Source organism: Salvelinus sp. IW2-2015, linkage group LG1 (assembly GCF_002910315.2).
Source record: "Salvelinus sp. IW2-2015 linkage group LG1, ASM291031v2, whole genome shotgun sequence".
Classification (NCBI taxonomy): Eukaryota; Metazoa; Chordata; class Actinopteri; order Salmoniformes; family Salmonidae; genus Salvelinus; species Salvelinus sp. IW2-2015.
This window is the reverse complement of record NC_036838.1, coordinates 30,665,748-30,688,734: the sequence shown is the minus strand read 5'-3', so window position 1 is coordinate 30,688,734 and position 22,987 is coordinate 30,665,748. Positions and strand designations below refer to the sequence as shown.

The following is a 22,987-nucleotide window of genomic DNA, read 5'->3' as shown; positions in this document are numbered from 1 at the left end:
CCCCTACACCACCCTCCCCTCAAAATCTATATACAATATTTTACAGGAAGAAAATAAAACATTCCTTTCAAAACCAATTACGGAAGAAAATATCTAACCGATTATCATCATTATTATCATTGCGTTCAATATTAATAACAATATTACAAATGTTTTGTTTTAAAAACTATCAAAATATACATTTTAGTTTTCTTTTCATGTTTTCTGTGACACGTTTGTTAAAAATTGAAATTACATCATTTCTTTGTTCTTCCTCTGTTTAAATGGGTTAGGTACCCCTTTTGACAAGGAGACACCATCCCACACACCAGTTCATCTCTCTCTAATCCTCTCTCCTCCTCCATCTCACCCCGGTAACACATTAAAGGGAGGTCAACGGAACAACAACACATCAAAACATTGCGATTAAATAAAAAAAATCCTCAAATATAAAGCAAAACATATCTGACAGAATCTGTTTGCCTTGAGCGTAACCCACAAACGTTATTTTCTCACTTACTTTTCTGCCAGAGCAATATTTAAAAAAAGAAACAGCATTGGAATCTAATTAAATAAACCTACGTGAAGGTAAAGGATAGGAGAAACAAGGGATTGAGAAGAGGGAGTGATATTAGTACAGGAAAACAGGATACAGAAGTTAAAAAAATAAAAGATCTTCAGTCAGTGGGTGGAGTCAGGGGGAGCCAGGGGTACGGGTTTTGAACTGTGGCCGCCAATCGGATTGTGCCATGGGTAGGCACACAGCAGTTTGATTGGCTCGTCAGCAGAAGGGACCTCCTCCCGTGCCCGGTGATTTGCTAAATCTGCTCAGTGGTAACCGTTGGTGAAGGCAGTAGCGATAAGAGGACCCTGGGAAAAGAAAGACACACGGACTATTAGAGACAGAGCATCTGGTAGATAGTTTGAAATGAAGAAAGGATATGGTTTACAAAATTGCCAACATTTTATTGATTTGTCATTATACAATTTACACTTCCATATTAAAAACTGGTAAGCAAATCCCTGGTTTCCCCTAGCATCAGATACATGCCACATGCCACCTAGCGGGCTCCTTTAGCTACCTCTTATATCCCTCTTCACGATATTCCAACCATGGGTCATATTCATTAGGCACCAAAAGCAAGACAACAGACTAAACCTGGGAGAGACTACTCAAATTTCAGTTGTGAAACGTGATAGTGACGTACCCCAAGACCGTGGCCGAATCCTGAGTTGGGGCCGGGACTGGCTGCGCTGAGATAGCTGCTCAGTGCTGAGTCCTGACTGGCTGCCGCATACAGGTCAGCCATTGGCCCAGGGCTGCTGGTGCCCAGGTAGCCTGCGTTACGTGACTGGGTGGAACCTGAGAGCGAGAGAGATGGAGAGAGACAGAGCGAGAGAGTTGAGAGAGAGAGACAGTCAATCAGTCAATCACATACACATAGACAACTGACAGGCAGAACGACGAAGGAGAATTATCTACCTCTCATAGCCGCTGCAGCTGCTGCTGCCATTGGTCCGTATGCTGACAGTGGAATGGCTGAGGGACAGAGGGACAATTTCAGATGTCTTCTTTTACCTATACCAGTACGTTGCCTTACAAAACAGTGTTTGGCAGTGTGTAAATTAAGTTCGGAAAACATTTCATTGCCAGGTAGATTCCCGTTTCTTCTGCCCAATTTCAATCTCGACTCATCGSTGCAACTCCCCAACGGGCTTGGGAGGTTAAGGTCAAGTCATGCGTCTTCCGAAAAATAACCTGCCTAACCGTGCATTTTAACACACGCCCGCTTAAGCCGGAAGCACCAATGTGTCGGAGGAAACACCGTTCACCTGACGGCCACGGTCAGCCTGCAGGCGCCCGGACTGCCACAAGGAGTCGCTAGAGCACGGTGAGCCAAGTAAGACACCCACGACCAGACCCTCCCCTAACCCGTACAACACTGGGCCAATTGCACGCCACCCTATTGGACTCCCGTTCACGGCCGGTTGTGATACAGCCCGGGATCGAACCCGGGGCTGTAGTGACACCTCTAGCACGGCGATGCAGTGCCTTAGACTGTTGCGCCACTCGGGAGGCCGGTAGTTTACCGTTTTAAAGATGGCGAAACCGTGCCCAAAATATCCAAGCGTAACATTGTTCGGGTCAATTCCATGATTCATMAATTTTTTATTTTTTAATCAAAGTTAGGTTTGAACCCTTCTAGATTGGAAAAATGAGGGCCATTACACCATTCCGCCACAGGTTGGCGATGTTGCCTTGTAAAGACAGAGATTGTGAGCTACCTGTAGATCTTAGAGGAGTGACTGACCTGTGAGCTCAGAGGGGTGGGATGATGTCAGAAGGGTGGTCCTCTCTAAATGGAATTCTAGAACAGAAATGTCAAGAGAGCGCTTTTTTAATACCAACACCATCCACGTGCTAATCGACTCACACGCACGCACGCAGGCACGCACGCACACACACACACACACACACACACACACACACACACACACACACACACACACACACACACACACACACACACACACACACACGAACATGTGCACACACAAGCAAGCAATTTAGAATTGGTATGAGAGACTACAGGGGAGAAGGGTGGTAGGGGGAAAGGAGAGAAAGGAGGCGCAGTGAGGTCAGAGTCGAAGAAAGAGAAAACGGGGAGATAAAAGTGCAGCAGAGATTATTTCTTACATGAGAGGGGAGGGGAGGAGGACGTCAAAACCAAAATACAACTCTCTGAACTCTACAAGCAGCCAGACTCTGCCATATGCGTTTATACATGGAGTAAAAAGTGTAGGCATGTCTGTGTGTTTGGCACCTAACGTAAAACTAACATCAGTATGTATCTGACATGATCACTAGGCCAATGCATTGTTTCTGTTGTCAGACCTAGCCAGTTCTTTGGATAATTAACAGACTCAAGTCGTCTGTACGTCTGTAACTCATACTCTACATAAACAAGTGTGACAGAGAGAGCGATGCTCATATACCAGGGAACTGGTAGGTGTATCCAGGCGCGATGCTAGGGTAGCCACGGCTAGCGTACGTAGCTGCTTGGAAGCCTGGGTAGCCTGTGAAGAGACAAATAAATACCCATCAGGATACGGCTGAAGGAGATGATGCTATTGCATTCATATTAGACCTCATGTAGCATGTAGCAACTAGCACCATAACTCAGTACCATGCTGTTAACATGACTGACCTGTAGGTGGAGCAAGATACTATGACTTTACCGCAGGCCATAGCCTACTTGAATCCCACTGGAACACATCCCCCTCTACATCTCCTCCCATCTCTTTAGCCCTGCTCTCCAGTTCTGGCCAAGAATTCATAGAGCGTCTCTGAGTAGGTCACCCCTGTTATATACTGTAGATCATATATATATATTTTTCCCCCACCTTTATTTAACCAGGTAGGCAAAATTTGATTTGATTTGATTTGAKAACGAGTTCTCATTTACAACTGCGACCTGGCCAAGATAAAGCAAAGCAGTTCGACACATATAACAACACAGAGTTACACATGGAGTAAAACAAACATACAGTCAATAATATAGTAGAAAATAAGTCTATATACAATGTGAGCAAATGAGGTGAGATAAGGGAGGTAAAGGCAATAAATAGGCCATGGTGGCAAAGTAAATACTATATAGCAATTAAATATTAATTGTTAAAAAGGCAAAACTGATCCTAGATCAGCACCCTTACTCTGAGAAGCTTTATTATGGTTCCAGAGTGTTTAGAGGCAGCTAAATGACAGTGTTATTGTTCTTACCCAGCATGCCGATCCCCAGCATGAAGGCGTCCATGCCGTAGGGCATCACCCTGGCACGACCTCGAGCCGTACCCGTTGGTGACATCACTTCCTTGGGCTGGGCTTTCTTGCACTCCACCTGGAGTGGAATGCAAATGGTTTGAAATATTCTGCACATAGACACACACACTCCTCACTATCAACACTGACGCATACATTCGCACATACACATACACACATTGCCTGCCTACATACCATTTTGTTGTTGATTTCGTGGAAATGGATCTCACACACTTTCTCCACCATGTCTTCATTCTCGAAGGTCACAAAGCCGAAACCTGAGGGACACAGGAACACAGACTGCTTTACCTTCCACTATGGCCATTTGTTTCCATTTTCTATTAAACTGAATGCAATCATGACTTCACATGTCCAGTTCTTCCAGGTTAGGTGTCACCAAGGAAGAAAAGGAGATGAGGGAAGGAGGCGAGGAAAGAAACGAATGATTGGGACACAGCCCATGTTTAATACTCACTTTGTCCTCTTTCCTATCCTCATATCCTGTACACTTCTTTCCCCCATCCTTCTCTCCCTCAAATCATATTATAAAAAAAAAAAATTGCTTTCATCTATTCAATCCCTTTCAGATGACAGAACATAAAGGTAGCAGAGACTCCATCAAAGTATTGAGACTCACCTGGTCTCTCCCCCTTTCTCTCCCTACTCCATTACATGTTCCTTCTCCCTTCCCTCCCCCACACCTCAAGAGGCTGTGAGGGGATTTAGCCGGGTTTGCGTGCCCTAACTGTCAATCTGTCGTCGTGGTAAAGGGGGATGGGGTAGAGTATTAGCTAAGGTTTTAGCCTGAGCCCCGATTAAACGAGCTGACCAATTAACCCTTCTCGCCTTCCTTTACTTGTTCCTCCCTGACTGATTCACACTATAGGGCCGACCCAAACTGTACTCCGTTGGCTCAGATACTTTTTTCCCCACATGGTCCTTTCCAGCATGGTTCCAACAACTATGGCCTAACCAGCTCATCCCAGTACAGCTCCCGCACATTAAAATACTGAGTGTGTGTTTATCTAAACAATGTGTGAGAGTCTGATAATGTGTGTTAATGTGTGTGTTATTTGTTTCCCGCATAACATTATTTACACTACAAATCAATGTGTGCTATGTTGCCATTCCATGCATGGCTGAACCAAGGATCAGGCTCTTCAATACCGTCACAATGCAAGAGGTTTACTTTTGCACCAACAAACCAGCCAGTATGGTCTGCCAACTGATCTGAGAGAAGATTATCACAATGAATTTTGTTTGTTTGTGTGTGTATGTGTGTGTGTGTGTGTGTGTGTGTGTGTGTGTGTGTGTGTGTGTGTGTGTGTGTGTGAGTCGGCTGGTGTTTCGTGGCAATACCTCTGTGTCTGTTGGTGGTTTTGTCGAACATGAGCATGGCGTCATCGACCTATGAGAGAGAGAGATAGAGAGAGAGAGGTAGAGAGAGAGACAGAGAGAGATGAGCTTGGACAAACACAAACACACAGGCCATTACACAGCATGGGGCTTCATTGTCCCTCCTTCAGGTCCTGTGCTTTGGAGCAAGAGAGGAGAGTGGGCTAACAGATGGAGAAAGAGGAAGGGAACGAGGGGGGTGACAGGTGACAAAGGAGGAGGAGAGAAAGAAGGGGGTACAGGGGAGAGGAAAAAGAGCGTGGGAGAGAAAAGGGGAGAAAGAAGAGGCAGTCGTTCTTTCTCTGTAAAGTTAAACAGTGTCTCACTCCCCAAGTTCTAGGAGGGAATATTCTCTCTCTCGCAATCTCTATGTAAATATATATATATATATATATATATATATATATATACATAGAGAGAGTGAGAGTAATATATATATATACACTGAGTGTACAAAACATGAGGAACACCTTCCTAATATTGAGTTGCACCCCCTTTTGCCCTCAGAACAGCCTCAATTCGTTGGGGCATGGACTCCACAAGGTGTGGAAAGCGCTCCATAGGGATGCTGGCCCATGTTGACTCCAATGACATATCAAGTTGGCTGGATGTCCTTAGGGTGGTGGACCATTCTTGATACACACGGGAACTGTGAGGCGTAAAAAACCCAGCMGCGTTGCAGTTCTTGACTCAAACCGGTGAGCCTGGCACCTACTACCATACCCCGTTCAAAGGCACTTAAATATTTTGTCTTGGCCATTCACCCCCTGAACGGCACACGTACACAATCCATGTCTCAATTGCCTCAAGGCTTAAAAATCAGTCTTTAACATGTCTCCTCCCCTTCATCTACACTGATTGAAGTGGATTTAACAAGTGACATAAATAAGGGGTCGTAGCTTTCACCTGGATTCACCTGGTCAGTCTATGTCATGGAAAGAGCAGGTGTTCCTAATGTTTTGTGCACTCAGTGTATGTTTGGTGGGGGGGGTAAGCTTTTGTGTCCTGTTCTCTAGCTCTTTGTTCTCCTCTCCACAAAGTTTACTATTCCCATGGAGACCCTGTAAATAATTTCAATTAGGAGAATTTACCCTCCTCTCACTACTCTCACTATGAATAGAACTACAGAGAGAAAGATCTGTGTGAGAAAGAGAGAGAGAGAGGGTGAAAGGGGGAATTGAGAGAGAGGGACAAAGTTGAAAAAGGGCTTACTAGAGGGAGAGAAAATGAATTTTGCGTGGCGACGCAGAAAAGAGAGGAGGCGAGAGATAGTTCAGGACAGAATAAGGATGGGAGGGGGATTGGTGCATACGAAAGAGTGGGTCGAGGGTGAAAAGGATAAAAGAGTTTGGGGGAGAGAGTGAGGGTTGGATGGACAGAAAGACAGACAGAAGGACAGGCAGGGAGAGAGAGAGAACAAAGAGAAGTGGGGGCTTTGTCAACATGCACCCCTTTCATTCTTCCTTTCCCTCCGTTTTTTTTCTTTTTCTCCCACTCTTCTCCCTGCAGCCCTATTCATGCTGCCCCCATCCCTTCTTTACTCTCCTTTGCTGGTAAGAAAGTTAGCACAAACTCCTCTAATAGAGGAACTGTGAAACTACTCCATGTTTTGCCAGTGAGAGACATCATCAGTATAACCATCGCTTAAGACACACAGCATGACTGCATTCCTATTTTCATTACCTATCAGCGTAATGAAACTTAACACAGGCTGAAATGTGAGTGGAGGAAAGCTCTGGACTCCAGTTTGATGTTTAACCTTTGAGATCATCTATTTGGTGTCATAATGAAAGCAGTACATATAACTAAAGTACTTAAGTAAAAATACTTGAAAGTACTACTTAAGTAGCTTTTGGAGGTATCTGTACTTTACTTTACTGTTTCTATTTTCACTGACACCCATAAGTACTTGTTACATTTTGAATGCTTAGCAGGACAGGAAAATGGTCAAATTCACACTCTTATCAAGAGAACATCCCTGGTCTTCCCTACTGCCTCTGATCTGGCGGACTCACGAAACAGTGAGAGTGCTGGAGTGAGCCCATGGCTAGCCGTAAATAAAATAAMAACAAGAAAATGGTGTCGTCTGGTTTGCTTAATATAAGGACTTTTAAATGATTTATACTTTTACTTTTGATACTTAAGTATATTTTAGCAATTACATTTACTATTGATACTTAGTTATATTTAAAACCAAATACTTTTAGACTTTTACTCAAGTAGGGTTTTACTGGGTGACTTTCACTTTTACTTTGAATTTTCTGTTAAGGTATCCTTACTTTTACTCAAGTATGACAATTGGGTACTTTTTCCACCACTGGCAATATATTTAGTTGATTTGAATGATCTAATAAACAAAGTTTACACAAGCTGTGCTAGTGAGTGTGTGTGTCACTGCGTGTGTGCATGGGATATAGAAAAGGTCAGGGTTGGAGACCCGTTAGTCCAACAGAGCTATGATCTCTCTCTCGCTCGCTCTCTCTCACACACACACAGCCCCCCCCCCCCCCCCAGAGTCTACCCTCTGTCCTTCATTCAGTTTTTATCTCCCCCCCCCCCACTCTTCACCCTTCCGGTCCTCCAAAGCCAATGACACAGCAAAGTCGGGACAGGGAGAGTAAGTGGACAGCTGCAGCACCAGAGACATGTTATCATAAGTGTTGTGTTACATGGTCAAGTAGGCAAGTAGACTCCAGTTAGCATTAGCGCTATTTATTCTAGACGCTAACCATTCGTTAGTATTAGGCTGACACATGAAGGTGTGAACACAAAACAGTCACCTTTAGCCGTATTCAGTGAGGATGGCTAACTGTGATTTATTCTAATTCACTTGCTAGCTAACATCTTGAAGTTTGTAAGCTTTATTGTCTTCAGTGCTAAAAAACAAAAACTACTGGGCACAAACGACCATTCAACGTCTATTCCACGTTGGTTCAACATAATTGAATTGACATGATGTGGAAACAACGTTGATTCAACCAGTGTGTGCCTAGTGGAAAGTGTTAGACCTACTGTTACAGAGCCTCCTCGACAAAATCAATGGGGAAACAACCTGTTGTCCACTGTGTCCAGAGAAGTGTAATACAATCTGGCTGAAATATAGCGTCTTGTATTTACCTCAGCACGGCTCACACTCACTGCCCAGCACCTTTACAGCATGTCACATAACATTCTCATTTCGGAAAATTGACAAGGAGGTTTTCAGGAACATTCTGAGAACATTTTTWGTCAAAGAACTTTCTGGGAATGGTTTCAGAGAGCTCCTGGAAATGTACAGACAGACAACTTTTTCCACGCAGAATGTTCTGTATCCGGGAATGTTCCCTTACCGCCAATTTCAAAGAAACTGGACAAACCAATAATATTTTGCAGCCCTTTGTAAATATCCAGTGAAGAAAACTCTGTTCACTGTTTGCTGCTACGTTGGCTACGAGACAGTACAAACCGTGACCTATTTGCAATGAACATGTGGGCTTCAATCCCTCAGTTCAAACACCCAAACACAGCCAGTGTCTAATTTACCTCAACCGTCTTCCTCTCTCACCTGTTTAACTCTTCCTTCCCTCTCTTTCCCTCCCTCTCCTTCCCTCCCTCTCTCCACCCATCTCTCCAAACAGGCCGGCAGACAAAGTGTCCAGTGAAGCCCTCTAATCGCCAACTCACATGGCTGACTGGAGCCCAACTTGTTCCTTTCTGTCCTATCCACCCCTCCCTCCCCATCCCTCTTTCATCCATTTTGGAAGGATGAAGATAGGCCTATAGTTTGTTGACTCTTCGAAGTGAAGCACCACTGCTGTGTTTTTACACTGTACTTTGAGGCAGAGTGTTATCCAATGGCTTCCCAGTACTGTTTGGGAGAGCAAGGCTGGGAAAAGGATAGTGGGAACATCGGGATAGAGTGCCGGGGAGCACAGCGGACCTCTGGCCGGGCACGGCGGGGGCGTAAATCGAGACTTGTCTCTGTGGGATTCTGACCTGCTTCCCAGACAAACATGGCCGCCGGTGAGCGGTGGGATCAGCTCGTTTGAGGAACCCGTGTACGGTTACATCCGGTTGGTCAATCACACCAAAGAAAAAAAGGCTTTCGCTTTGCACTAGACTGACATTGATGCCCATTTAAGCCCAAATGCTCACAGAATGCTAATCTGATGAAGTGAACAAAACAAAATGGTAAGAAATCGTCAGTTCCGTGTGTGTTTGTGTGTGTGTGCGTGTGCCAGATGATTTCACGAGACTGCCCATTTCTAAATCAAGTGACAAACTCTCTCCAAGACACTCTGTTGTGGAAATCAAATGCTGGAAGCGCAATGTGGAAATCTGCAATGATATAATTTGGCCCAAGCATCTCCTATGTGGGGGTTGATACTTCACAAGATCCAAGCCTCCATCAGAACTCTTTCCTCTAACCCTTTTCCTCTCCTCTTACACCCAACGGTTTCTTCCTCTCTCCGCCCTCAAAGTGACATCATCAAGCCCCATTAAGGGGACGCTGATTCTGTCTTTCTAGAACGTTCTCTGTCCACTGCTGCTCAAGACAGTCAGGACACACTGTTTTAAGTCGGTGAATGTTAGACCTGTGTGACTGCCCGACCAGTATGTGCATTTGTGTTTATGTGTATAAGCCTCACACACATTATATATTTTTTTTTGTTGACGTAGATTGCTAAATTACCAAGGGACAAAGGTTAAAAGCAGGTCACCAAGGCAACGGGCTGAGAGGGATGCAGTGGATAAGAGCGTATTTTGGGATGGGGGGGGGCAACGAACTGAGGTTGGTTGTGTGTGTGCGGGGGGGATCTTGTGGCAAGAGCAGCTGTTGCATTAGATTAGTTCAGAATTAGAGACCCCTCCTCCTCCTCCCCTTCGCCAATGTCTTCCCTCCCTAACTACATCTCTCTTCTAGGTCAAACTTCTTCACTTGTTCTCTTCCTTGACGAAAAAAAMCCTCCTATTTTCCTCTTCCAATTGATTCCAGACAGTTTGTCAACTTTTTGGGGGGTCAGTTCAGATCTTCATACCGTTACAATACTTTTTCTTCCGCCATCATATTTCCCCCCTTCGCAGTTCTACGAGTTGGTTCTTCTCATTCTCATGCATTCCTCTTCTCTCCTGCAGTTTGAAAACACTTCCCTTCCGAGTACACCTCTCTCTCTCTCCAGGAGGTGCCTCTTCACTCTCTTCACCCCTCTTTCTCCCCCTTCCCTCTTTCTCTCTTTTAAGCCATCCCTCTGTCATCCCAGCATGCGTTTGCCTTTCACTGCATTTCATTCAAATAGGCTTAACTGGCTTGAAGAAAAATGGAACAGACGAAGCAACTCAAACAACAGCAACGGGAGCAAAATGGAAGACAGAAATGCTAATATCGATTAGAACTAATGCTGTTGTGTTCCCGCCCTCTTTCCCTCTTCTCATTCACCCCTTTCAACTCTTCTCTGAAATTAGCCACGCTTACCGTGTCTCTTACCCAAATGTGGAATGAGAGAAACAGAAAGAGAAAAGAGAGAGAGAGAAACAGGGAGACAAATAGGCTGAGAAAACATGAAGGGACATTGAATGAAAAAACAGAGGGCACTTAGAGAAACTTTGTCTGAAGTTGATCTTGGCAAAATGGAGAACAGCTCCTGATTTGAGATATAGAGTACATGTAATGCCATTTGCAGCAACATCATGTCAACAAACGTGTCTGAACACAGTGCATCATTTACCTTTCCAAACTGGTCAAAGTACTGCTTGACGTCTTCGATGGTTGTGTTCACTGAGAGGCCTCCCACAAAGATCTTCTTTGTCCTGGTCACCAACTAACAACACAGAGGAAGAGTACACACTATCATTAACACACAACACATTGAAAAGGCTAGATGACTTACGATAGTACTGTAAAGCAGTACAAATATATATATTATTTTTTATTTAACCTTTATTTAACTAGGCAAGTCAGTTAAGAACAAATTATTATTTACAATGACGGCCTACTTGTAAAGCCCCCCCGGCCAAACCCTCCCCTAACCTGGGCCAATTGTGCGGCGCCCTATGGGACTCCCGATCACGGCCAGTTGTAATACAGCCCAGGATCGAACCCGGRTCTGTAGTGACACCTCTAGCACTGCGATGCAGTGCCTTAGACCCCTGCACCACTAGGGAGCTAGGGAGGGGGTTGCCAGCCACTCGGAACCACATAGTACAGCAATGAGACAATTTATTTCAATGCAAATACAAAATGGACTCTGCAGGAAGACTTAATATTAAGACTGTGTGCGTATGTATGCGTGTCTTTAGACTGGCAGAGCCCCCCCCCTTCTTATGTATAGGGGTCGTATAGAAGTCGGCTGAGGGTGGGCTGAGGGGGATTGCTACCCTTGTTGCCCTAAATCTGGTGCGGCAGGCAGGCCTCCCGTGATAGGACACGACGGCTGTGACGTCACCTTGGCCTCCAGGGGTAAACCCCATTAAGGATGAGAACTCACCTTGGGTTGGGCTCTACGAGGAAATGCCACCTTGGGATCAATCTGGAGAGAGAGGGGGGGAGACAGAGASWGAGAGWGAGACAGAGACAGACAGAGTTAGATACTGGTGGACAAAAACATTTGGAGACCATACTACCACTCACAAGTAATGGTGACTCACAGTTCAAGGCAACGAACCACAAACTTTAAGGATACAAACTTTTCCGGTATCTGAGAGGTATTACATTCCATTTCTATGACAGCCCCCAAACCTGTGATACACTGGAGACATATTACTTTCTCCAATGCAGTGGCAGACTACATACCACTAGCCTGGTCCCAGATCTGTTTGTTCTGTCTTGCCAAGTCCTATGGTCAGGCTATTTGAGTTGGAAAGACAGCATAAACAGAGCATAAACAGATTTGGGACCAGGCTAGCATACCTCTGTATAATTGCAACACAACAACACTTTAAATTCATACAGTATATCAATGAATAGACTCATGTCGACACTGATATTCACAGGCGCTGTAATTCTGAATGGAGAGAAAAAGCTTCTGTGCACAGCATTGTAAGCCATGGAGGATTTGCATAAAGGCTCAGGTTTCTCACGTGTCTTTCTAGTCAAATCATGGTCCGCGGTCTTGGAGGCTCAGTTGGTATGAGCATGGCTCAAGCAACGCCAGGGTTGTGGGTTTGATTCCTGCTGGGGTTACATACTGTATACTAAAATCTATGTACTCACTGTACTGTAAGTCGCTTTGGAAAAAAGCATCTGCTAAATGACATATATTATTTATTATATATTATGGTGACAAGCTGAGGAGCAGCAATGGCTKCTGTTTGAGTGAGACGGAAGAGACTCCTCCTCACCCCACGGTGTTGGACGGAGAGGAGGACTGTCCTCTCCAGCTGGCTTCAGAGTTGACGAAGGAAGGTGACTACAGAGTGGCACAACGGCTCGATTGTTAAGCACCCGGCACCTTTCAAATTCTGTCTCTTGTTTACTCCAAATGCTGGGACGAAACCATGAACTCAACTGATTATCTCATCCTTGTCACCCAATACATATGTCTACAATGACACTGATTGGGTCAAACAAGAGCCCGAGCATCCCAATAGTTAAGTGGCATTTTATTTTCAAAATATTCCTGTCAAGCACGCTCATGTCCCCTCTACTGCTCAGAAATCAGTAAAACAAAGCATGTTTGTCACAAAGATAGAAAAATACAACAAAGAGCCAAGGACCAACACCCCTAACTAAGTCTATTTTGGACAAAGTATTGACTACTACAGTAGAGTGCTATAGGCTACATCATGCCATGCTGTTTAGTATCATCACATTATAAAGTAACGACGGGGTACAGATCTACAGCACTTAGAACAGACGGTAGTCCAATAAAGAAGAGCACAGGTATAGATAGTACAGTGAACATAGGCCTACACTATGGTCTCTATAGAAGACTCAGCATGCTACTCTTTTACTTTAGCCCAAATGGGCGTATTCCACAAACCAGGAGCAATGAGCCAGCTAACGTTCAGAAATATTCAGAAACAACTCTGCATGACCTTGATCGCGAAGAACGACTTAAAATGGCATAAGGTAATAACTGACTTTTAATAACTCATATTCAACATTCTTTCTTCATAATAACTGATATTAATACCGTTATAATGGAGTGTTTATAAATGTTAGCCGGCTGACTTGTTCATCCTGCTTTGTGACATACAACCCTGATGGGTTTTAGAGAGCAGAGAAGGATCCCTTCAAGCCAGAGCCTATTGGTTTAGTTGTTTATGTTAAAACAAGACTAGACTACATCCGATAGTCACCTCAAACTGCCAAACCCATCCAGACATGTTTAAAACTGAAACAAACAAGCAAAGTGAAGGCATTACAAATCATCATTAGCACATGGTCACCAACACGGCGCAACGCAGAGAACCCCAAAAATTTTAATCTTACAAAATTCACATTATACTCTCACAGCACTTCTGTCAGGCTACACTTTTGGTTTCTTTCGTTTTTTTAAAATGTATTTTCCTTGTGTGTATGTGCGGTTTTTAGGGAAAGGGGATGGGGGAAGAGATTGAATGAGCAAGAAAGGAAGAATGAACTAAATAAAGGCATAGTGAAGACATAACTAAATCAAAGAGAGGAGTTTGATGAAGTGAAGGAGAGGGCGAAAAAGAAGCAAAGAGAGAAGGAGCTAGGCCTAGACCGAGGGAGACAGGGAAAGACAGAGTGAGAGAGGAGAGAGAGAGTGGCTATTCATTTTAAAACAAAAACTCCACATGAGAAAGTGGGCCGCCCATTTGYGAGCAGGGAGTCCTGGCCCAGCGGGCAGCCCCTCTGATTTCATTAATTAACAGGACAAAAGGGGACAAAACAGATGGACCCGCAGAGGAACAGGGGCTCGGCCAACTACTCCCCAGTCACACACCCTCATCGTGCGGTTAAACACATAAAACACACACACGCACAACATGCACTGATTTTACTAACACATTCACTCAATAAAAATAATGTGGCCAGGAAAACACAAACGTACACAAATAGTTAACAAAAGTGTGCTATTCTATCCGATCCTAATTCAAAACTTTATAAAATACACCTGTTTAGAAGCAACCGTACTAAGAAGTTTGGAAGGTAGCTAGGCTAGCATGTCACTTTGTGGACGGCAATTTGATTTGGGTCTGGGCCATTGGGGTCAATCTGCACAGCTGAACAATTGCAGAGTAATTAGTTAACGAAGTCCACTAATGAGGCCCCCTACTCTACACAAAGTCTTGGCTAGGACAACCAATGTGTGTGTGTGCACATACGTGTGTGCGACTTATCACTTCCTTCAGGAGGGCAGGTACACACTCAGGGATGAGGCTATACTTCGGAATCGCAATCCAGTTTGTTTCCTTCAATCCGATTAGGTGCCTTTGAGATCCATACTAATTACAGATGTAGTTTCTTAATTTGATCACCCTGTTGAAGAGGAACCTTCCTGCTGCAATGCAGGAAATGTAAAACTTGTAGTGTATTTGAGGTTTAGAAATAGTTTATTTTCTCGTACGAAAAATGTATCAACCTCTACAAAAATGTCCATTAATTAAAATTAACATAATGCCAGATTTTCTGTGTCTGCAGGATTATTTTACTGCTGTAGCAAACTGGCTCAAATTAAGATCCTACACCTGTACAGACCAGGGTTGGGACTCTCTCTTGCATTTCCCTTCCATCTTCTCCTCCACCCCCCTCTTGTCTCCTCTGCCCCTGTCAGCACCAGAGAGCTAATCTCTATAGAGCCATGACCTGGGACAGCGCTAACCGCTAATGCTAACCTGATTCCCAAACCATACGGAGTCCAATCAATATTCAGTCCGTGAACAGACAAACAGTCAAATTCAATGATCAGATCTGAATCGYTGTGAAGTGTGGGTTTTGTTGACGYGCTAAATCTCTATTCTTGCTCTGAGTCTGGTGATGAGTTTTCCGTTGTGATTTTTTTTTAATATTCTCGGTGAGCCATTTAGCATTGCTGCTAACTAACTTTAACCAGGCCTAGCACTGTTAACAAGGCCTGTGGTTTCACTAAACTCTCTATAATTGCTAATTATCAGTAAACTGCCTATTCATGTACAGTACCAGACAAAAGTTTGGACAAACCTACTCACGGGTTTTTCTTTTCTTTTTACTATTTTCTACATTGTAGAATAATAGTGAAAACATCATAACTATGAAATAACACAATTGGAATCATGTAGAAACCAAACAATTGTTACACAAACTTTTTTGGAATATTTATTTCAGATTCTTCAAAGTAGCCACCCTTTGCCTTGAGGACAGCTTTGCACACTCTTGGCATTCTCTCAACCAGCTTCATGAGGTAAACACCTGGCATGCATTTAAATTAACAGGTGTGCCKTGTTAAAAGTTAATTTGTGGAATTTCTTTCCTTCTTAATGTGTTTAAGCCAATCAATTGTGTTGTGACAAGGTAGGGGTGATATACAAGGGAGAGAGACCAATTTGGTAAAAGACCAAGTCCATATTATGGCAAGAACAGCTCAAATAAGCAAAGAGAAACAACAGTCCATCATTACTTTAAGACATGAAGGTCAGTCAATATGTAACATTTCAAGAACTTTGAAAGTTCCTTCAAGTGCAGTCGCAAAAACCATCAAGCGCTATGATGAAACTGGCTCTCATGAGGACCGCCACAGGAAAGGAAGAACCGGAGTTACCTCTGCTGCAGAGGATAAGTTTATTAGTTACCAGCCTCAGAAATTGCAGCCCAAATAAATGCTTCACAGAGTTCAAGTAACAGACACATCTCAACATCAACTGTTCAGAGGAGACTGCGTGAATCAGGCCTTCATGGTCAAATTGCTGTAAAGAAACCACTACTAAAGGATAACAATAATAAGAAGAGACTTGCTTGGACCAAGAAACACAAACAATGGACATTAGACCGGTGGAAATCTGTCCTTTGGTTAGATGAGTTCAAATTTTCGATTTTTGGTTCCAACCGCCGTGTCTTTGTGAGATGCAGAGTAGAGTAGGTGAACGGATGATCTCCGCATGTGTGGTTCCCATCGTGAAGCATGGAGGAGGAGGTGTGGTGGTGCTTTGCTGGTSACACTGTCTGTGATTTATTCAGAATTCAAGGCACACTTAAGCAGCATGGCTACCACAACATTCTGCAGTGATACGCCATTCCATCTGGTTTGCGTTTAGTGTGACTATCATTTGTTTTTCAACAGGACAATGACCCAACACACCTCCAGGCTGTGTAAGGGCTATTCGACCAAGAAGGAGATTGATGGAGTGCTGCATCAGATGACCTGGCCTCCACAATCACCCAACTTCAACCCAATTGAGATGATTTTGGATGAGTTGGATCACAGAGTGATGGAAAAGCAGTCAACAAGTGCTCAGCATATGTGGGAATTTCTTCCAAGACTGTTAAAAAAGCATTCCAGGTGAAGCTGGTTGAGAGAATGCCAAGAGTGTGCAAAGCTGTCATCAAGGCAATGGGTGGCTACTTTGAAGAATCTAAAAGCAAAATTATATTTAGATTTTCTAACACTTTTTTGGTTACTACACGATTCCATATGTGTTATTTCGTAGTTTTGATGTCTTCACTATTATTCTACAACATAGAAAATAGTAAAAATAAAGAAAAATCCTTGAATGAGTAGGTGTGTCTAAACTTTTGACTGGTACTTTATGTATGAAAATAAGTAAATACATGTATGTATAAAGCAATATTACACAGGCCAGTAATCTGCCTCAAGCATAACCAACATTATTATGTACTAATCTAATGCAATGGTTAACTATGTACATGTAATAACGTTCATGAGCAGTTTATGACTAGACCTTCAAACAAAATAATAAGTGTAACCAAAGATCTTTCTCACACTCTTCGCGAGGTATATTCAATGCAGCAACACTAACATACCCAATCAGCTGATTGGTAGAATTGGCTATGTTGGGCTAGAACAAAAAATATGATAAATTATAAATAATTTGTGTAGGCTTGGAATGTGACAACGTGGATAGGAAATCCATTCAATCAAAACTCACTTTGTACTAGTGACGCTGATTTGATGTGATAAAGTCTATTAGTAATAGACTAGAATTGTTTTGCATAGTCAAAATGGAACCAGGGCCGTGTTCATTAGGAACCAAATGGAAGAAAACTGACTGAAACGGGGAGGGACTACCTGGACTATTCCAATAAGAAATACAAATGTTCCATTGCAAAATATTTAAAAACWTTTTYCGCTGCGTGCCCTAATGAACACGACCCTGGATCGTTCTAGACCAGACGAAGCACTACATCACACTGCTGCCATATTCACTACATCACACTGCTGCCATGTGGTGAAGGTCTCTGAAGCAGCCAAACAAGTAGAACTCTGTCTTCATGCTCAAACAACATTACCAATCTGCCTCGCTCATAAAAAAGCATTACATTGGTCAATATGGTCATTGTCAATAACAACATGAAAGTTGTCTAGATGTTGGAAGTTGAGATATGGGCGAGTAACTCAAATTTTCACGCAAATCTTCCCGTGGCATCCCTGCATAATTTAATCAAATATGTTTTATCCGCACACATCCTGGCCTTATATATGATAAGACAGTGGTATATTTTCCATCCACATTACAAACAGTAACATAGACTTTCATAATCATGTAGTTGRCCAAAATAAAGCACCACTCTTCTGTTTGTCCCCAGCTCTGGTTTTACTGTGTCAAGCATTTTGTCACTGCTTTTCAGAGTGCTTACACTTGCCCCAAATTCCTACTGCCAAAACCTCTCATTTACCTTGTCCTTTCTCTCTCTCTCCGTTTCTTTCTCACCCTCCATGGGGTGAGCATGAAATKAATTCCAGAAAGGAATTTCACTCTCCTTCTCATCTCATGCTGGTCAAACAATAGCCACCGACAAGGGAGAGAGAGGGAGAAACGGTTTGGAGGGAGACTGTTGGAAAGGTAAAGGTTAATGAAAAAAGGAGAAGAGACGGTACAAGGGGACAGACTGAAAGATGTGAATAGTCTGTGAGAGTCATTGAGAAATGCAAAAAAATATTAAGAGAAAAAAGTGAGAGATAGAAACAGATTTGGGAACAATGAAATGGAGTCCCTTTTCATCCAATTACACAGTGCCATAATGTATCAATTGACTTACTATATGTTATGCTTTTCCAATACTTAAAAAAAAAAAGCAGCACACTGGACCATTTCAGCACACCAAACATAACACTGTGAGCTGCAGCAAAATATTGTAATCTATCAAAAAACAATGGTATTTTTCAAAAACGATGTCCCTGCCTAGTTGTCCATTCAACCCTTTACATGCCCACAAAAACCTTGTTTCAGGATGTCCCATGCTGTGATTCCAGAGGCGTGGCCTCCTCCCTCGCACCTACAGCCTAGCATCAGACGCCCCGCTCATTCTCAAACATTATACTCTGCATCATACAGACACATTAACACACTTATTGACCATCACACCTTTACACATGCATGCGTAGTGTACACACACATCGACAGAGTGGAGGCCAGGTCCTCAAAGCTCACCTACCTCATAAGATATTCAAGAATCAGACTTCTGACAATACAAGACCTACTGTAACTAGGATCCACAGATATATTGCCATGACACCCTACTTCTACTGATTTCAAACCAGCTCTGAAGTGTAAAATACTAAAGGGTTACACAAAAACACATTGCCACCTTGGTCAAGTATACAAGAAAATATAAATGGTGCGATCTATTTATAGGATATTTAACTAAATAGTATCTGTATCTGTCTTGAACAGGTGATACATTTGGAGTAGTGGTTTAGTCGTATAAATCAAACTCAATGTCTTCACAAACATACTTCTATGTTCTGACAATATCTTCACTGYAAAACTAATTTTACTGTAATTACTCTAGAATCCAGATTGTAGCTGTAACATCAGTGCATTTGCTCCTTTCTGAAACATCCTCCTCGGGGTTTTATTAGATCATAAAATGGGAACCACATTTAAGAGACTAATTGTAACTGAAAAACTCAAGTCCAAATCTATATAATTAAGGACCTGTAAAATAACGTACTACAATCACCGCCATTATTTAAGTTATCGCCGTAGATGCTATTGTCCATGGGTTGACTTTGCATTGTTGGTGGCAGTACATTCTGCATTCATCTTCAAACGCTAGAAGAGAGTTGTTATGGAGACATAAGTCCCACAAGGCTGTGGAGTCACCATAATATCCCCTGTGACTGATTTCACCCAGGGCAACAGACCTKCTTCGTGTAACCAAACTAGCCTTTCCATGCTACATCCTCCCCCACTCGCTCTCACCTTTCACTGTCAAATGTTGTCCCTTTAGGGCCAGGCAGTGTGTGTGTGTATAACAGTACTGTGTGTGCATGTCTGAGAGTGTGTATTGAGGGGGTTGGGGGATGGAGACACACCCACACGGCTGACAAAGCTGTATGCTGTAAGCTTCATCAACGATTATGTTAGTCTATGTAGCATCGCCGGTATGCTTCAGAGACTATAGTGTTATGCATTGAATTAGAATGACTTTACCATTCAAATCAACATTCTAATTATAAGTTTTTCTTTTTTTCTTCTTAAGTTATTCAGTGCCGGGACCGAACTCAGGGACTAGTTGACACCAATCTTCAGGTCGAACTTTTTTGTTGTTGAATTAACTTCATCTAAACAGTTCCTTACCTTAGATGACCCCCTTAAAACTTAATTGAATGTTTCTACAAGCGCACAACTCAACTTCTTTAATATGTTTCACAGCCCTAGCGTTTTTTCACTCTTCTTTCTCTTTGGTGTGAGAGAGAGCCCAGGCCTCTTCCTCCCCGTCTCGGTCCCCAGGTAATCATGGCGATGAACAGCAAGAAAGAACGCTTTCATGTCACGCACCCTAAACCAGGATTTGGTGGGAGGGGAGGAGAGGGAGGCGCCCATAGACTCTCCTAAACTTTCCAGGGCCAACCTTTTCATACATCACATGGTGTATAACATTATGGCATAACATGGCAGAAGAAAAAAGACTTACCAAGAAAAACTGCACCCATATCCAATATAGACAATGTTATAGATGTATGGCATAACAAAATTATTTAGGACTATTATATATAGCATGTGAACAATTTCCCCATATGCAATAATGTTGCTTGTGCATTTAGGTGCAAGCATAAACTTACTGTTTTAGAATCCAGCTCATGTCTGTTTTGTGCCAAAACTTTATCCACACCAGCCTGGTCTATGTATGTTACAAACCCGAATCCCCTGGGGAAGAAACACAATGCATTGAATTATAATAACAGTCCGACACAACAAAACTCAACCTCTGACCACAAAATCATGTTCTTTTTGAAGAAAATAAACCCATGAGTGCGCGCCTATGATAGAGATGCTGGGGCGCGCACGCCTCCTTACCTCGATCTCTTCGTAACGGGATCTCGCATCACCATACACTCCTTCACCTCGCCGAATTTACAGAAGTATTCATTCAATCCCTCTATAAAAAAAATATGGTCAAACAGTTTTCCAAAGACGAAATGTCCTTTGAGTGTATACTATAATAACTGATTTAGATAGACGAAAACAGACAACGCAAATGAGCAAGACCGCGATGTTGTTCGTCTATCGCGACGTCATTCATTGAAAACAGGATAAGGGTAGATTAAACTCTGCCTAGGTTGATAGTCCATGGCTATAATATGATGATACGACAATGTTTACTTTACAATTGTGATAACTTAGGGTATACAAATAAGATGAATATAGCCAACAATTTTAAATCAACCTTTAGGCAACACTGAGTTTTAGACAAACTATATTATTTTGACTGAATGGCGTTATTAACGCTGTAACAAGCTCAACAGCACGATATCACACACAAAAAAACACCCCAAGAATTGCAAAAGCAACGAAGTTCTGCTTCAATCAAATATCAAAATAAAAAAAGTTGTTACATCGGGTAACAGACCCCCCAAATAACATACAATGATTTCAAAATAAAGCTAAATGATTTTATACTAATTTAGAACGTTAATCGCATATTGTCTAGGCTCTCTGTTTCAGCCTACAGTCTAAATCATGCGTAGGCTAGGCCTACTGATCCTCGTTGAATGAAAGCTTTGATTTCGGCAGCATATAGCCTAAACTATCAACTGTCTTTTTTAACAAACTTCCGGAAGCTTCACATAGTAAACAATGGGATTAATGACTGTATAAATAGTATATAAGCGAGTAACAATAACACTATACATCTATCTAGGTATTATATTTGCATCCAGGGACTTTGAAAAGTCGCTCGCGGGACAGCTCACCTTGTGTTGTCTGCCAACTGAGACCCCCGATGAACATTTTGCTGAATGGGAGATAGAGGCGAGAGTAAGTGGTGTAGAACAACATATTCCCGTAAAACAGGCATCTGAGATTAAAAGCAAACTACAATTAATAGATATATATAGGCCTACAAAATAACATAAATAAAGTAAAAAGAAAATCGGCCATGTTGTGAAGGCACGAGTGGTCAAATCGGGCCGTTATAATTCCTACGAGAAGATACTGAAACCAGCCAGTGCTCTCCAAATGGAAAGGAAAAGTTGTTKCAATCGTAGCCATCTGCTTACTCAAAAGAAAATAGCAGAAATAAACAAGAGATAGMTCCTGCGCGGTTGAGCGGCAGTAATACACGGTTGAGCGGACCGCATTGGAGAGGTAGAGCCCATCAGAACAAGCATGCTTGTCTTTTGTCTCCGCGCTCGGGTGGGCTCCACACAAACCAAACTCCACGGTTATCTCACATATGGAAGCAAGTACGGCCGAGACGCAGGTGAGACGGTGTGGGAGCTTTACCAGGGGTCGTGGGGGGAGTTGTCCACGGAGGACAGGCTGCTTTGGCTCCCTTCCGTATCCATTCCGTTCCTCTGTTCTCGACTATGAGGTGAGGAAAGGCAGTGAGTAACAGACTCAGTGTGGCGGAGGGGTGTGGGGGTGGTTTGTCTAGAGGAGGAGGGGCGAGAGAGCGCGGTGCGCGCACGCACGAACACACACACACATACACACACACACACACACACACACAGAAAAGCAGGCCCCGCCTCTCCCTCGCTTTTCCGGTACTCCCGCCCCTCACTACACCGTCTTCTTGGGCTCTCTTGTAGCGTTTCCCCGCTTTAGGACAATGATGTGCATAGCGGACGTTTTGTGGAAGTCTATTCTATGGGAATAAATTATTAGTAGACAGCGTAGGCCTAGTAAAATAAGGTTCCTGCCTTTCCTTATAATTAAGTAATTATAAAGTACATTCAATACCTAATTCTGAGAGTATGGTGAATAGCCTACAGCGGAGCATGGAAGGTATATTCTGATGCATGGGAGAGAGGATGGAGGGGTGTCATGGCAATGGATTTGAAATGGGGATATTCCTAGGGATTCATGATAACACCTTACAGACAAAGATACATCCTTTTTACACTTTTGCGTTTACACTGCTGGCACATATAGTACCAGTCAAAAGTTTGGACACACCTACTCGTTCAAGGGTTTTTCATTATTTTTACTATTTACTACATTGTAGAATAATAGTGAAGACATCAAAACTATGAAATAACACATATGGAATCATGTTGTAACCAATAAAAGTGTTAAACAAATCAAATTAGATTTTAGATTCTTCAAAGTAGCCCCCCTTTGCCTTGATGAAAGCTTTGCACACTCTTGGCATTTTCTCAACCAGCTTCATGACGAATGCCTTTCCAATTGCCTTGAAGGAGTTCCCACATATGCTGAGCACTTGTTGGATGCTTTTCCTTCTCT

The 22,987-nt window shown here is 42.9% G+C and overlaps 1 protein-coding gene across 2 annotated transcripts; it reads right to left on the bottom strand.

Moving 5' to 3' along the window:
• Window positions 1–601: 601 nt before the first annotated feature.
• LOC111964751 (RNA-binding protein Musashi homolog 1) lies at window positions 602–22,145 on the bottom strand. Of its 2 annotated transcripts, XM_023988573.2 has the most exons (14): window positions 22,025–22,145; window positions 21,493–21,533; window positions 20,597–20,678; window positions 20,362–20,446; window positions 11,659–11,700; window positions 10,900–10,992; window positions 5,159–5,207; window positions 3,995–4,077; window positions 3,761–3,878; window positions 2,977–3,057; window positions 2,292–2,348; window positions 1,463–1,519; window positions 1,188–1,342; window positions 602–849 (listed from the first exon to the last, which is right to left on the bottom strand). In XM_023988573.2, exons 1-14 carry the CDS (start codon window positions 22,084–22,086, stop codon window positions 808–810), a joined length of 1,047 nt encoding a protein of 348 aa, XP_023844341.1. In that variant the 5' UTR covers window positions 22,087–22,145; the 3' UTR covers window positions 602–807. The 2 variants fall into 2 exon arrangements, with proteins under 2 accessions (XP_023844341.1, XP_070299964.1); XM_070443863.1 differs by lacking the exons at window positions 20,597–20,678; window positions 21,493–21,533; window positions 22,025–22,145 and adding an exon at window positions 13,472–13,506.
• Between the last annotated feature and the right edge of the window lie 842 nt (window positions 22,146–22,987).